This window comes from Dipodomys merriami, unplaced genomic scaffold, assembly GCF_024711535.1.
Source record: "Dipodomys merriami isolate MVZ:Mamm:240054 unplaced genomic scaffold, mDipMer1.0.p SCAF_56, whole genome shotgun sequence".
In the NCBI taxonomy this organism is placed as follows: Eukaryota; Metazoa; Chordata; class Mammalia; order Rodentia; family Heteromyidae; genus Dipodomys; species Dipodomys merriami.
In genome coordinates this window covers 4609607-4624337 of record NW_027206135.1, presented here as the reverse complement: position 1 = coordinate 4624337, position 14731 = coordinate 4609607, and the positions used below count along the sequence as shown (strand labels likewise).

Here is a 14731-nt window from a genome sequence, read left to right as displayed (position 1 = left end):
AGGGAGGGGGAGAAATCACTGACCTGAATCCATATCAAGATTTTTGTTTGTTTGTTTGTTTGTTGTTGTTGTTTTTTGAGTCCACTCGTAGAGCTGGAACTCTGGGCCTGGCACTGTCCCTCAGTTCTTCAGCCCAAGGCTAGCACTCTACCACTTGAGCCACAGCACCATTTCCAGCTTTTTTCCTTTTTGCTTATGTGGTGCTGAGGAATCGAACCCAGGGCCTCATGCATGCAAGGCAAGCGTTCTACCAGGGCTACCTTCCCAGCCCTTTTTGTTTGTTTTTGAGACTTAGCTCAGGCTGGCCTTAAACTAAAATCCTCCTGCCTTTGCCTCTTAAGTGTTGGGAATATGGGTATGTACCACTGTGCCTGACCATATCCATATTTAAGTGTAGGAAATCTTTCTTCTTCTCCTTTCCTTTCCTTTTCCTTAGGTCCTCATATTTGGTAAACAGATGCTCTATCACCTGAGCTAAACCTACAGCCCCTTTTGCATCAATTATTTTCAAAGTTCAATCTTAGTTTATGCCTATGCACAAACTAAGCCTAGGCTGCAATCCTCCTGCTTATGCTTCCCCAGTAACTGTGGTAACAGGCATGTACCACCATGCTCAGTCATTAGTTGATATATATGGACTCTTATGAACTTTCATGCCCACTCTGGCCTTGAACCATGATCCTCCAACCTTTGCCCCTCAAATAGGTAGGATTATAAGCCTAGTGTATAGGAAGATTTTGTAAAATAAATAAATAAATAAATAAATTGGGGGGGGGAGGGGGGGGAAGCTAGGGCTAGTAGTTCAAGTGGCAGTAGTAACTATCAACTGTGAAACCCAAAGTTTAAACATCAGTACTGAGGCTGAGTACCAGTGGCTCATGCCTTTAACATTACTTACTCAGGAGTCTGAGATCTGAGGATCATGGTTCAAAGCCAGTCCAGCAGGAAAGTCTGTGAGACTCTTATCTCCGATAAACATCAGAAAACTGCAAGTGGCACTGTGGCTCAAGTTGTAGAGAGCTAGCCTTGAGTTGAAGAGCTCAGGACAGCACCCAGGCCTAGAGTTCAAGCCCCATGACCAACCAAAAAGAAGCCAGCCAGAGCAGGAAAGTCTGTGAAACTCTTATCTCCAACTAACTACAAAAAACAAAACAAAACAAAACAACAAAAAAAACCCTGCAAGTGGAGCTGTGGCAAGTGGTAGAGCAAAAAAGCTAAGGAATAGTACCTAAGCCAAGGTCCTGAGTTCAATCCCCAGTACTGGGAGATGCATGCGCGCTCGTGCGTGCGTGCGTGCTCGCTCACACGCGCGCGCACACACACACACACACACACACACACAATAAAACAACCACCCCAGGTTCTGCCAAGATAAAAAAGTAAAGCAAAACATTTTATAGTGATGGATGAATAGTTCCCAAAATGCAACATTATTCTAAAACCAGTGCTGGTGCTCATACCTATAACCCTCCTGAGTAAACAGGAGGCTGCGATCTGACCAGCCTGGGCAGGAATGCCCATGAGATTGTATCTTCAGTTAACCACTAAAAAACCAGAAGCAGAGCTATGGCTCAACTGTTAGAGTGCCAGCCTTGAGCAGGAAAACTCAGGGACAGCACCCTGTTCCCTGAGGTCAAACCCTGGGACTGGAAATAAACTCACCACAAAAACACCCCACAAGGTTTAATAATGTCTGAAGACCCTCTAATAGTGTGGCTGAATGCACTGCTATAAGTAGTTCCTAAAGCTACAGCAATCAGATGACTAAAACATAGAAGATACAATAGTAGATACACTCAACTAGGGTCCTTCCTTGAGCCACAGCTCCATTTCTAGTAGTTAATTAGAATCTCCTGGACATTTTATGCCTGAGCTGACTTTGAACTGCAATCCTCAGATCTCCTGAGTAGTACTGGCGTTACTGGCAAGAGCCATTGGCACTTGCCTTGCTTGGGTGTTTATTTGGCATACTGGGATGAGTGGCTGGACCCAACATGTGGAACTTCCAGTTATACCAATACCAACAATGAAATAAAATATTCTACCAAGCTTCTTTGAAATTATAATGTTTCTTGCTATTAATTAAATGCTAGACCTCTGAGAAGACAATATGTTCTATACTCTGTCACACGAGGTAAAAAAATTTCTGTTAATTACTTTTTATTGATACCAGGTACCAAAGCACCCCAAACCAAGACTAAGAAAACTTACAATATGATTAATGTAAGTAGCAGGTGGCAAATACTTTGGGATCAGAAAATAAAGTAGAACTCTAGCCAGTTTATTACTTACAAAGTTGATAACTATAATAACCTAACTCCTCCCATTTTCTACAATTATGAAACGTCTATATACAAAATCTAATAGAATCTTCACATGCAAATATGGTTACATCAGATTAGAATATGCTGTTATACAGATCTAATTCCAAAAAGGAAAAATCACAATTGCATCAGCAGAACTCCCCAGAACATTTGTCTATCAGAGAAAAGAACATGATGTTCATGTATAAATGCATTTTACAGTGTTCTTACCTTTTTATTCTCTTGATCAGGGTGGCATCAGTTCATTTGAACAACATCACATCACTGTCTATAATCAATCTGGCATTCAAAAAAATGCAGCTCTTCCTGAAGTAACCATCTTTATCAGTTTCTATATGTTTTACCTATGCTTTATTTGTTTTTGTTTTTGTTTTTTTTTTGGGTCCGGTTGTGGGGCCTGAACTCTGGGCCTGGGCGCTGTCCCTCAGCTCTTCAGCTCAAGGCTAGTGCTCCACCACTTGAGCCACAGCGCCACTTCCGGCTTTTTCTTTTTGCTTATGTGGTGCTGGGGAATTGAACCCAGAGCCTCAGGCATGCAAGGCAAGCACTCCACCACTGAGACACTTTCCCAGCCCGCTTTATCTGTTTTTGTTGTTGTTGTTTTTACTATTTAGCTAGTCCTTGGTTTTTACCACATTATAAATCAAATAGATGTGGTGTGAGACATCTAACTGTTAAGGATTAAGGACAGGAAAAGTAACCAGTGTCACAGTTCTGAATGGCTAAAGAACAGGAAAGATGCCTCAAAACTAGAAAGGCATTTGTATAAAGTAAACAGTTTGGAAAGGGAGGGATACAAGAAATTTCTGTACCAGGTGTGTCTGCTCCAGTTTGGAGCTGGGAAACCACAGGAAAGGGAAAGAGAGGCTGGATGGTAGAACTGAGCAGATAGCAGAAATGGAGTACATCTTGCTATAATTTGCTACTCCTCACGTTTGGATGAGTTTGTTATTTTTTTGGGGGGAGTGGGAACTAGGGAAATGTGTGTGTGCTGGTACTGAGGCTTGAACACAGGGTCTTTTTTTTTTTTTTTTCTTTTAATAAACTCAGCACGACCTTATGTTTATTAACACCTGCCTATGGTTTTCTTTCTTTTTTTTTTTTTAATTGTATTTTATTTTATTTGAGAACATACTGTACAGGGGGGCTACAATTACATGGGCAGAATAATGCATACATTTCTTACCAAGCATTGCAGCCTCCTCCTTTGTTTACCCTTCACTTCCCTTCCCCGCCTCCCCCCTCCCCCCACCCAATTTTACCCCCCTCCCCCTACCCAATTATACTCCCCTCCCCCCCCCCACACCGACATTGTAAAGCTGGTTTTGACATGACATTTTGTACTTCTCATTGTTGCAACAGGTCCACCTGAATCCTTAAACGACTTGTTTGTCCCCATCTCCTCCACATGTTATACTGACATCAAATATAGTGAAAGCGGGGGTTACAATGTGGGGGAGGGACATACAAAGCAACAAATGAACACAGGGTCTTGTGCTCTTGCTTAGCTTTCTCATTCAAGGAGGGCACTCTACCACTTGAGCCACACCTCTATTTCTATCTATTGTTGGTTAATTGGAGATAAGTGTCTTGGGTATTCATCTGCCCGAGCTAGCTTTGAACCTTGATCTTCAGATCTTAACCTCTGGGCTATCTAGGATTACATGATTAAACCACTGGATCCTGGCTTCTCTCCTGCTTTGTTTTATTTTATTTTGCACTACTGGGGCTTGAATTCTAAGCCTTGAGCTTGCTAGGCAAGTGCTCTAACGCTTGAGCCATGACATATACCAATTGTATATGCTTTAGGTTGACAGGCTATTGTTTTTAAACACATATACATGCTACTGGTAGAACTCAGTCTCATTCATACCCCAAGCCCATGTTTATTGAGAATATTCAATCTCTTCCAGAGATAATGCCTCATAGGAATAATGACTAGGAGTATCTGTTTGTAGAATTTAGCTTGATTTATTGAACAAATACATATAGTTCCAGGATAGGGGTATATAGCTCAGTGGTAGAGGACTTGCTAGCATGTATGAGGTCCTGGGTTTGATCCCTACCATCTCTCTCTCTCTCTCTATGGTCCCCCCCCCAAACTAAAACAAATAAATAAAAGGTCCACCCACAGTTCTTACCATGAGTGGGATTCTATTTCAACTAGTTTACAAGTAATAAGTATTTAGTTGGTAATGATAAGAAAAGGCAGGAAGGAAGGTGATCTGGTCCAATATTTGACAGACTTGGACTAAAAAGAAGAGGGATTTAAGAAGTTTATGAGCTCTTTTTTACCCAGTGGACCTTTGTTTACTAGACCAGTTACCACCTTCCCCCTAGAACCACTATTATTTATTTAGAGACAGGGTATCCCTATGAATCCCAGGCTGTCCTGAACTCTTGATTCTCTAGCCTCTGTCTCCTGTGGCATGTGCCATCACAATCAGCTCACTTACTCTTGTAAGTGAATTCCATTCTGTAGGTAGGCAGCTGTGGAACCAGGATGCACCATTCTGTCGCATGGTCTTAGCATGCCCTGTAGATGTGGGAGGGTATGGTGCTGAGGCACTGCCTCTGTCTGGAGGTGAGTTCCTTGGGCAGTTTGGCCTCCTAACTACAAGTTGTGGTATAGACAGCAGCACCTGCAAGACTGCCCTAGGTGGGTCACCTTGTGCATATTTGTACAGAAGGACAATAAACCATGCTGACAGACTGGCTCAATAAACTGTGCTGATCGACCGGCTGAAAAGTGATCTGCTGGTTACGAGAGACACTAGACCAGCAAGGACAAAGACACATGGGGAAGAGGGCCACAGTTAATGTGAAATCACAGATAAAGTAAATGCTAAAAAATGTGGCCTTGCTGGGAGCTGGTGGCTGGTGGCTGGTGCCTATAATCCTAGCTACTCAGGAGGCTGAGATCTGAGGATCCAGGTTTGAAGCCAGCCCAAGCAGACAATCCACAAGGCTCTTATCTTCAGTTGACCAGCAAAAAGCCAGAACTGGAGTCACATGAGTGAAAAATCTGAGAGAATGAGGCCCTAATTTCAAGCCCTAGTACTGGAACACAGACAAAGAATTACCTTAGCTTAAAATTGTATTTGGGCTGGGTGCCAGTGGCTCACACCTGTAATCCTAGCTACTCAGGAAGCTGAGATGTGAGGATCACAGTTCAAAGCCAACCCCAGCAGGAAAGTCTGTGAGACTCTTATCTCAAATTAACCACCTCAAATGGTAGAGTGCTAGCCTTGGGCTGAAGAGCTTCTTAGGGACAGCACCCAGGCCCAGAGTTCAAGCTCCATGACCACCAACAACAACAGAAATTGTATTCAATATTTAGAAATAAATGGATTGTCATGAATGTCATCATCCTGACATGTAAATAATACACAAGAACTTTTAACAAGCTAGAAGATCAAATTGCTTGACTACAATGGTCAATATTATCTTCCAAAAATTTCTTGTGAATATCAAAATACGATCTGAAGGGCAGAGTTACAGCTCTGGCCCATGCCCTACCACTCAGGAGATCCCCATCTCCCCTTGGCCACATGGCTACCTCATCATTCACCAAGGAGGACAGGAATTATGGGATGGCTTTGAATCCTAATCCTCCAGATCTCAGGATCCTAAGTAGTTAGATAAGAGATCTTTTTGTGTGTATACTAGGAATACAGATATAGACCACTACTACCCAGCTTATATCATCTTTTACCCTCTTTTCCAGATTCTTTTTCAGTGTAATGCTGCCTTTTAAAAAAATAAAATAAAGCCGGGCGCTGGTGGCTCACGCCTGTAATCCTAGCTACGCAGAAGGCTGAGATCTGAGGATAGCGGTTCAAAGCCAGCCCGAGCAGGAGAGACCGTGAGACTCCTATCTCCAATAAACCACCAGAAAACCGGAAATGGCGCTGTAGCTCAAGTGGTAGAGCGCTCGCCTTGAGCTGAAGAGCTGAGGGACAGCGCCCAGGCCCAGAGTTCAAGCCCCACGACCAACAAAATAAATAAATAAATAAAATAAAATAAAATAAAGTTTTCTGTATTTGATTATGTAGTCTCACATATGTATTACTTCAGTTTCTTTCTTTTATGGTGCTGGGGACTAAACCCAGGGATTTTTGCATACTAGGCAAGTGCTCTACAACTGAGCTATACCCTCAGGCCAGCTGACTTTTAAAAACATAATTCTTTTAATTCTTAGGGAATGCTGTTTCATAGTTCAGAGCCTTTGTTGTAAATATAATTTAAGCATGTTACATGTTCAAGAGTAGACATATAAAGAAATCTACAGTAAATACTAGCTGACTAGAGTACTGAGAGAATTGGATCTGGTAATAAAATGTGATTAAGAAAATATTCTTGGCCAGGCCAAGTACCTTTCATGCCCAGAATCCTAGGAGAGTCAGATTGAGATTAGGAGGATGGGAATTGGAGACCCATCTGGCCCAAAGTTAGGGAATTAGGGAGTCCCCATCTCAACTGCGTGCCTGTTATTCCAACTACATGGGAAGCATAACCAGGAGGCTAATAGTACAGGACAACCCAGGCATAAATATGAGGCTGTATTCTGGGAGATAAACATCATTTCATAATAAAATAGATGAAGAGTTTAACCAGTTACTAAGCTTACAACTTGGAGAAGAATTTCAAGTTTTTACTTTTATGTATCATATTTTGTCTTTTTTTTTTTTTAACTCTCCAAGATATCTCTAAGATTACAGAGAAAATTGGGAGACACAGGATCTCTTCTTTCTTCCTGGTCTGTTTTGAGTCTATTTTCTGTAAGAGATTTATATAGGAGCCTCACAGAACTTCTTTCTGACAGTCATTCCCATCTTCACCCAAGTAGTTCTTTTCAACTAAAAAAATACTCCCTAGGAGAGAACTATGGTTCTGCACAAGTTACTTTAGGCTTTGTCTTCTTTCTTAGCAGAAAAATTCCAAATCTACTTTAACATTAAATTCACTTACTATATATATTGTTACTTTAAAATTTTAATTATGTAACTATAACCCCTCTGTATATCACCTTTATAATAACAAAAATAAAAATAGTATCTGAGGCTGGGTGCCAGTGGCTCATGCCTGTAATCCTAGCTACTCAGGAGGCTGAGATCTGAGGATTATGGTTCAAAGCCAGCTGGGCAGGAAAGTCTGTGAGACTCTTTTTTTTTTTTTTTTTTTGTGAGACTCTTAAATAAAAACCACTTGAAAACTGGAAGTGGCGCTGTGGCTCATGCAGTAGAGCACTCGCCTTGAGCTGAAGAGCGCAGGGACAGGGCCCAAGCCCAGAGTTCAAGCCCCACGACCGACCCCTCCCCCCCCAAAAAATAGTATCTGAGGCAAGGGCCTATTATACTAGCTACTCAGGAGGCTGAAATCTGAGGACCATCGTTCAGATCCAGCCTAGACAGAAACATCTGTGAGACTCTTATCTTCAGTTAACACCAGAAAAGCCAGAAGTGGAACTGTGGCTCAAATAGTAGAGTGTTAGCCTTGAATGAAAAAGCTCAGGGACAGGCCCTGAGTTTAAGCCCCAGGACTGGCCCAAACACAAAAACAGTATCTGAGTCATGACACTTCACATTATTTTGCCACAAAGTACAGTCATAATATAAAATATACTTTTCAGGTTACACAAAAAAGGATTCATTAATTGGTCTGTGTTTACTTATCAGTAATAGATACAATTTGCTAAGAAGATAACAATTAACAAGGACAGAAAGGAATTTGGTATTACCTTTAAAGATTGTCTCTTAGTCACATAATTTTCAGACAGCAGCAGTTTTTCATAGTCTTCAAAAATCTAATGGGAAGAAAATAGAAGCATGTAAAGCAGCAGTGAGTTCTCATTAGCTCAGTTGCTCTGATCTTCAGGAGGCTGTGTTTATTGTTCTGTGTTCTGATCCCCCGGCCAGTTATTGCTGTCTGCTGGAGGCTCACTTTCTCACCTTCCTTCTCTACACAGGAAGCTTCTATAGGATGAGAAGGCCAAGGAATACAGGAGACATAGTGTTCTAGTTTAGTTCTGTGAATTAGAAATTAACTCAAAAAACATAATTTTGAGTGCTCTCAGAATGTTTGGATTAAACATTAAAAAAGATGAGATAATTCATTTTATGATACTTAAAAAATCTGTTTATTAAGCCTGATAGTGAGAGCCCAAAAACAATTTGGGAAAAGAATAAATACACTTCAAGGTTCACTCAGCAATTCATGAAGGGTCACACTGTCAAGGCCACAGTGTGAACAGCTGAGAAATTGACCATGCTAACCCCATTTGGCCTACCTGGAGAACTTCTGATCAGAAGCTATGGACATTGACACATTAGGTGTCACTATGTGCTCCTGTGTCCTTATGTGGTCACCAATTATGTTCTAAATCCTTTACTTTAACACAGAGCACAGCAGCTAGGGAAACGGCATCCCTAGGCAAACTGGGGCATACTGATCAGAGACACTGCCTGGAGGAGCAAGCAGTCTGGATGAAGGTGTGTGTGTGTGTGTGTGTGTGTGTGTGTGTGTGTGTGTGTGTGTGTGTGTGTGTGTGTGTGTGTGTGTGTGTGTGTGTGTGTGTGTGTGTGTGTGTGTGTGTGTGTGTGTGTGTGTGTGTGTGTGTGTGTGTGTGTGTGTGTGTGTACAGTGAAAATAAAAGCTAAAATATGTAGCTCACATTAAAATCATGGTATACTCTTTCTTATAAATGACATTTGTTCAGTTCTCAGATACAAAGGGATGTTATGGTTTGCATTAAAAAAGGCTCATATGTCTAAGATTTGATCTCTAGCTAGTGTTATTATTGATAGGTAATTGGATTATGGCAACTCTTATCAACAGATTAATCCTTTGGTGAACTCGTGGCTGAGTAGACAGTTAGGAGGTGGAGCCTAGTTAGAGGAAGTAGGTCACCAGGGGCATGTCTTTGAAGGATCTATTATCATCCCCTGACCTTCAACCATTAGTTCTGTCCCAGCATAAGCCCAGAAACATGAAGTCAAGTGAGCATGGTCAGTGAACTATGTCTAGTTCTAGAACTTGGGAGCTACAATCAGGATGATTTTGAGTTCAAAGCCAGATCAGACTATACAGTAAGACCTTCTCTAAAATAGGAAAGGATGGAGGGAAGGAAGGAGAAAAGATCTGACTGACTACATAAGTATGAAATATTTGAAGAAAACATGAATGCTCTCTCAGAGTAAGTATCCAGGCCAATCCAGCAGACACAGTGTCTGTGAAACCATGAAATTGTCAGACATATATATATATATAAAACTCAAGGTTAGGTTAAGTAAAAGCTCAAGAATGAGCATACTAGTAATTGTATATTATATCATAAATACTATATACATTATTTTTTGCCCTTAATGACATAAACTCCTGTAATATAAAATATATAGGTTTGGTAATAATAGCATACACACAAATATTTAAAATTTATTGGTTTGGTTGGGCACTGGTGGCTTATGCCTGTAATTCTAGGTAGTCAGGATTATGGTGTGAAGCCAGCCCAGTCAGAAAACCCTATGAGTCTCTTATTTTCTTCTAATTAGCCACCAAAAATAAATAAATAAAGCAAAAAGTAGAGCTGTGACTTAAGTGGTAGAGCACTAGCTTTGAGCACAAAAGTTCAGGGACAGTGTCCAGGCCTTGAATTCAAGCCCCAGGACACATATACATACACATACCAAAACAAAAACAAACTAACAAGCCCAGCTTATGGATTTATTGCTGAGCATGGCAGTGCCCATTTATAATCTTAGCACTTAGGAGGCTAATGCAAGAGGATCCTAAATCCAAAGACAGCTTTAGCTGTCTCAGTAAACAATCAAAAAATATATTGGTTTGAGAATCAATATAAATATTTAGGTTGTCTGTTTAGACAACATATTATATTATTACAATTTTTATGCTAGGAGATGGCAATGCAAAGAGTAGTAAAATTAATACATGTAAAACAAATCTCAACAAAAATAAGTTCAGGTGTTACTGCTTCCACCAACCACCAGGATCATCATTCTGGGTCATGGCTATAATCTGTCCCATCACTCACAAACCTGTGTTATTTATATAAGGCCACATGTGGCTACTGAGCATTTTATTTTTTTTTTCGGTCATGGGGTTGAACTCTAGGCCTGAGTGCTGTCCCTCAGCTCTTCAGCTCAAGGCTAGCGCTCTACTACTTGAACCACAGCACCACTTCCGGCTTTTTCTTTTTGCTTATGTGGTGCTGAGGAATCGAACCCAGAGCCTCAGGCATGCAAGGCAAGCGCTCTACCACTGAGCCACCTTCCCAGCCCTAAACTATACTTTTTTTTTTTTTTTGGTTGGTTGTGGGGCTTGAACTCTGGGCTTGGGCGCTGTCCCTGTGCTCTTCAGCTCAAGGCGAGCACTCTACCACTTGAGCCATAGCAGCCACTTCTGCTACTGAGCATTTAAATTGAGATGTGCTGTAAGTATAAGTATATACCAGATTTCAAAGACTCGTTATGAAAACAGAATATAAAACAGCTCAATCATTAATATACATTAATATGCTAGATTAAATAAATGTATATTATTATAATTAAAATGAACTTTTTTTTGCCTTTTTGGCGAACTAGAAAATTTAAAGTCACATGGTGATTATATTTGTGGCAGGGCATTATGTTTTAGCTAGACAGCACTGTGCTATGACAACTGAATCAATAGGAACAAATTTATAGTTTCGTTTCTAGATTTGTTCTAGCTATGATCTACTTAATCATACCGTTTGAATTTTTTATGTATTTAGGAAAACCATGGTGGCTATTGCATGGGTCTGTTCTAACCCTTACTAGTTACCACCCAATATAAGGAAGGAAGTTAGATATTATTATTATTATTATTATTTTTGTCAGTCATGGGGCTTGAACTTTGGCCTTGGGTGCTGTCCCTCATCTCTTCAGCTCAAGGCGAGCACTCTACCACTTGAGCTACAGCGCCACTTCCAGTTTTCTGGTGGTTTACTGGAGATAGGAGTCTCACGGTCTTTCCTGCCAGGGCTGGCTTTGAACTGCGATTCTCATTTCTCAGCCTCATGAGTAGCTAGGATTATAGGCGTGAGCCACCCGTGCCCTGCTAAAGTTAGATTTTATTAAGGATATAATAAATAATGATAAAACTAATACTGAGTACTTATCACAACTCTGTGCTAAAATATTCAAATCTTATCAAATTCCATCAAGAGCCTTCTGATGTAAGATATATCTGACAGAAGATGCAGTAATGTGTCCAGGACCACAGAGTTAGTAAAGAGGACAATCCAGTCTAGAAGCAAGGCAAGTAAGCAGACTTTAAAGATCTACAAATGAGGTTCTGCCACTTGAGCTGCTCAGGGGCAGCCAGAAAAACACTTACAGACCAAAATAATACAATTGTTAAAAATTGGAGTGGGTGAAAGAGAATGAGAGAAGATATTTTGGGAAAAGGGTAGGATTAGAGAAAGCATCCTAGAAGAGAGACATTTCAGCTGAATCTGAAAAATATGTGTTCAATTCACCATTGGAGAAGTTGAAAGAGGGTATTTCTTTTTTTTTTTTTTCTTTTTTTCAGTCATGGGCTTGAACTCTGGGCCTGGGTGCTGTTTCTCAGCTCTTCAGCTCAAGGCTAGCGCTCTACCACTTGAGCCACAGCGCCACTTCTGGTTTTCTGGTGGCTAATTGTAGGTAAGAATCTCATAACTGGGAGGCTGGGAAGGGATGTGAAGGGTAAACAAAGGAGGAGGCTGCAATGCTTGGTAAGAAATGTATGCATTATCCTGCCCATGTAGTTGTAACTCCTCTGTACAGTATGTTCACAAATAAAATAAAATTAATTAAAAAAAAAAAAGAATCTCTCTCAGCCTCCTGAGTAGCTAGGATTACAGGCATGAGCCACTGGCACCTGGTTAAGAGGGTATTTCTGTTATTAAGTAAATCTAATTTTATAAAACTAAGTAAAATTATTTTAGTAAGGTGCAAGATTATCTACTGTCTTTCACCAACAAGTATTATTACTTTTTTTTTTGTCTGGTCCTGGGTCTTGAACTCAGGGCCTGGGCACTGTCCCTGACCTTCTTTTGCTCAAGGCTAGTACTCTACCACTTGAGCTAATTCTGGCTTTTTCATGATTAATTGGATAAGAGTTTAACAGACCTTGCCACTCAGGCTGGCTTCAAAACAAAATCCTTACATCTCAGCCTCCTGAGTAGCTAGGATTAAAGGTATAAGCCACCAGTGCCCATCTTATTACTATTTTTTGATTGTACTAGGGCAGATCTTCTATATGACCAGCAAACACTATCACTGACTTATACTCCTGAGTTTTTCTATTCAAGATCAAAGTAAGCAAGTCATTACTGGAAGCTCCGCAGCACAACAGAAAGAGATGTGAAAGATGAGAACCCCGACCTCCTACCAACTTCAATTTTCCTAAATTATCAGGTATATGGCTGAGTATGGTTTATTTCACTTATGCATGATAAGAATGATTGCTTAAATATTTAAGATGAGAAAGTGAGACAGATAGGATCTAGTTCTCCCTAGAGACTAAAGCAGTGGCTAACTATTGTTTCTTCTTCTTCTTCTTTTTTTTTGGGGGGGTCCGGTTGTGGGGCCTGAACTCTGGGCCTGGGCGCTGTCCCTCAGCTCTTCAGCTCAAGGCTAGTGCTCTACCACTTGAGCCACAGAGCCACTTCTGGCTTTTTTCTTTTTGCTTATGTGGTGCTGAGGAATCGAATCCAGGGCCTCCTGCATGCAAGGCAAGCGCTCTACCACTGAGCTACCTTCCCAGCCCCTAACCATTGTTAAATATTGTCAAATGCTATGAGGCATTGTTAAATGCTGTTCAGAATGTTTTTTATGTTGAGCTTTTTTTTCTTTTTTTCAAAAGTCTCCACTGTAAGCATCCTGCAATCCCCAGCCCACCACCTGTGGTTAAGTTCAGGCCTTTGAATGGCAGTGGGAGATCCTTCACTTGTGCCTGGCAGCCTGGAGTGAGGAACTGTGAGCTGAGAAGTTTTTCCTGGGGCAACTAGTCAGAGTGCTATCATGGCAGCATGGCTGATTTAGATTCTTTACACTCTGAGAACACTTTACCAGTAAGGACCACTATAATTGATGCTAGGACTTCCTGCTCCAGGAGTCCTTGTTTCAGTCACAACCACACCAGACCACTTTCAATGGCTTTGAAAGGTAGCATCCCAGGCAAGACAAGCCTCAATGAAACTTAAATGACCCTACAGCTATTCTTACTCAAGATGGGAGAGGACGTTACTTGGTAGTTACACAGCAAGAAGCCTATGATTAGTAGAACTTGAAGCAGTGCTGAGATTGGTACAAATATATTCCTTAATTTGCATGCCACACCCATCCCCCCAAATCTGGCTAATAAGCTGGATATTCAACTCGATTCAAAAGGGAAACACTGGGGCTGGGAAGGTGGCTCAGTGTTAGGGTGTTGCTTTGCATGCATGAGGCCCTGGGTTTGATTCCTCAGCACCACATAAGCAGAAAAAGCTAGAAGTGGCTCAGGTGGTAGAGCACTAGCCTTAAGCTGAAGAGCTAGGGACAGGCCCAGAGTTCAGGCCCCATGACTGACAAAAAAAAAAAAAGAAGAAGAAGAAAAGAAAAGAAAAAGGGAAACACCCGATTGCCTCATGTAATATTGTTATATCATTGTAATATTAGGCCCAAATGGTCTTTTCTTGCCTGTTTGTGGCTTTAGTCATAAATAGAATATGCTAACCTGATAATACAAAGAAGATGGCAGCAAAAGTGGCAGTAGTGGAGAGTGTGGCAGATGTTGAAGGACAGTGGAAGTATAGCGAAGGTCCTGGTCACTGGATGAGTTCCCAAGATTTGCCATGCCTTGAATGCTGGGAAATTGCAAATGCCTAAAGCTTGAGAACTGTAACACCAGCAACCCTGAGTTTTGCTAAATGCCGCTGTGTTAGGTGCTGCTCAGAGCTGAGGATTTTGCTAGCTATTGAGTACTGAGTCTCTGGCAATTCAAACCAAAAGCAGTAAGCTTCTGATCACATAGATCTGTAGTTCTCTGCTTATAAGGTCTGGAGTCCTAATTCTCTAGCTTTTGGGGCTTGAAGCTCTTGCAAGCCTCTGTGTCTGTCAAAACAGTCCATAAGCCTTTGGCACACAAAGACTCAGAATAGGAGACACTAATGTATGATGGAATTCTGTGCTTCCATCAGAAAGAATGACACAGCATTAGAAAATGGAAAAACTTTGAAAAAAAAATCATATTAAGTAAAGTAAGCCAGACCCAAAGAAATATAGGTACTATGGTTTCCCTCATTTGCAATAATGAGGGAAATAATATGTCTAGGATAATTTTATCAGATGAGCAGAAAACTCAAAAGCTATGTACGTATGACCATATAAGATGATGTGAAG

At 41.0% G+C, this 14731-nt stretch overlaps 1 protein-coding gene across 2 annotated transcripts in view; it reads right to left on the bottom strand.

Moving 5' to 3' along the window:
• Cab39l (calcium binding protein 39 like) overlaps nt 1-14731 on the bottom strand; it is a 105331-nt gene that overhangs the window by 12974 nt on the left and 77626 nt on the right. For both annotated transcript variants that reach the window (XM_070000177.1, XM_070000176.1), the window contains one exon: nt 8065-8130. In XM_070000177.1, the coding sequence (XP_069856278.1) occupies nt 8065-8130 (66 nt within the window). The remainder of the gene's footprint in view (nt 1-8064; nt 8131-14731) is intronic.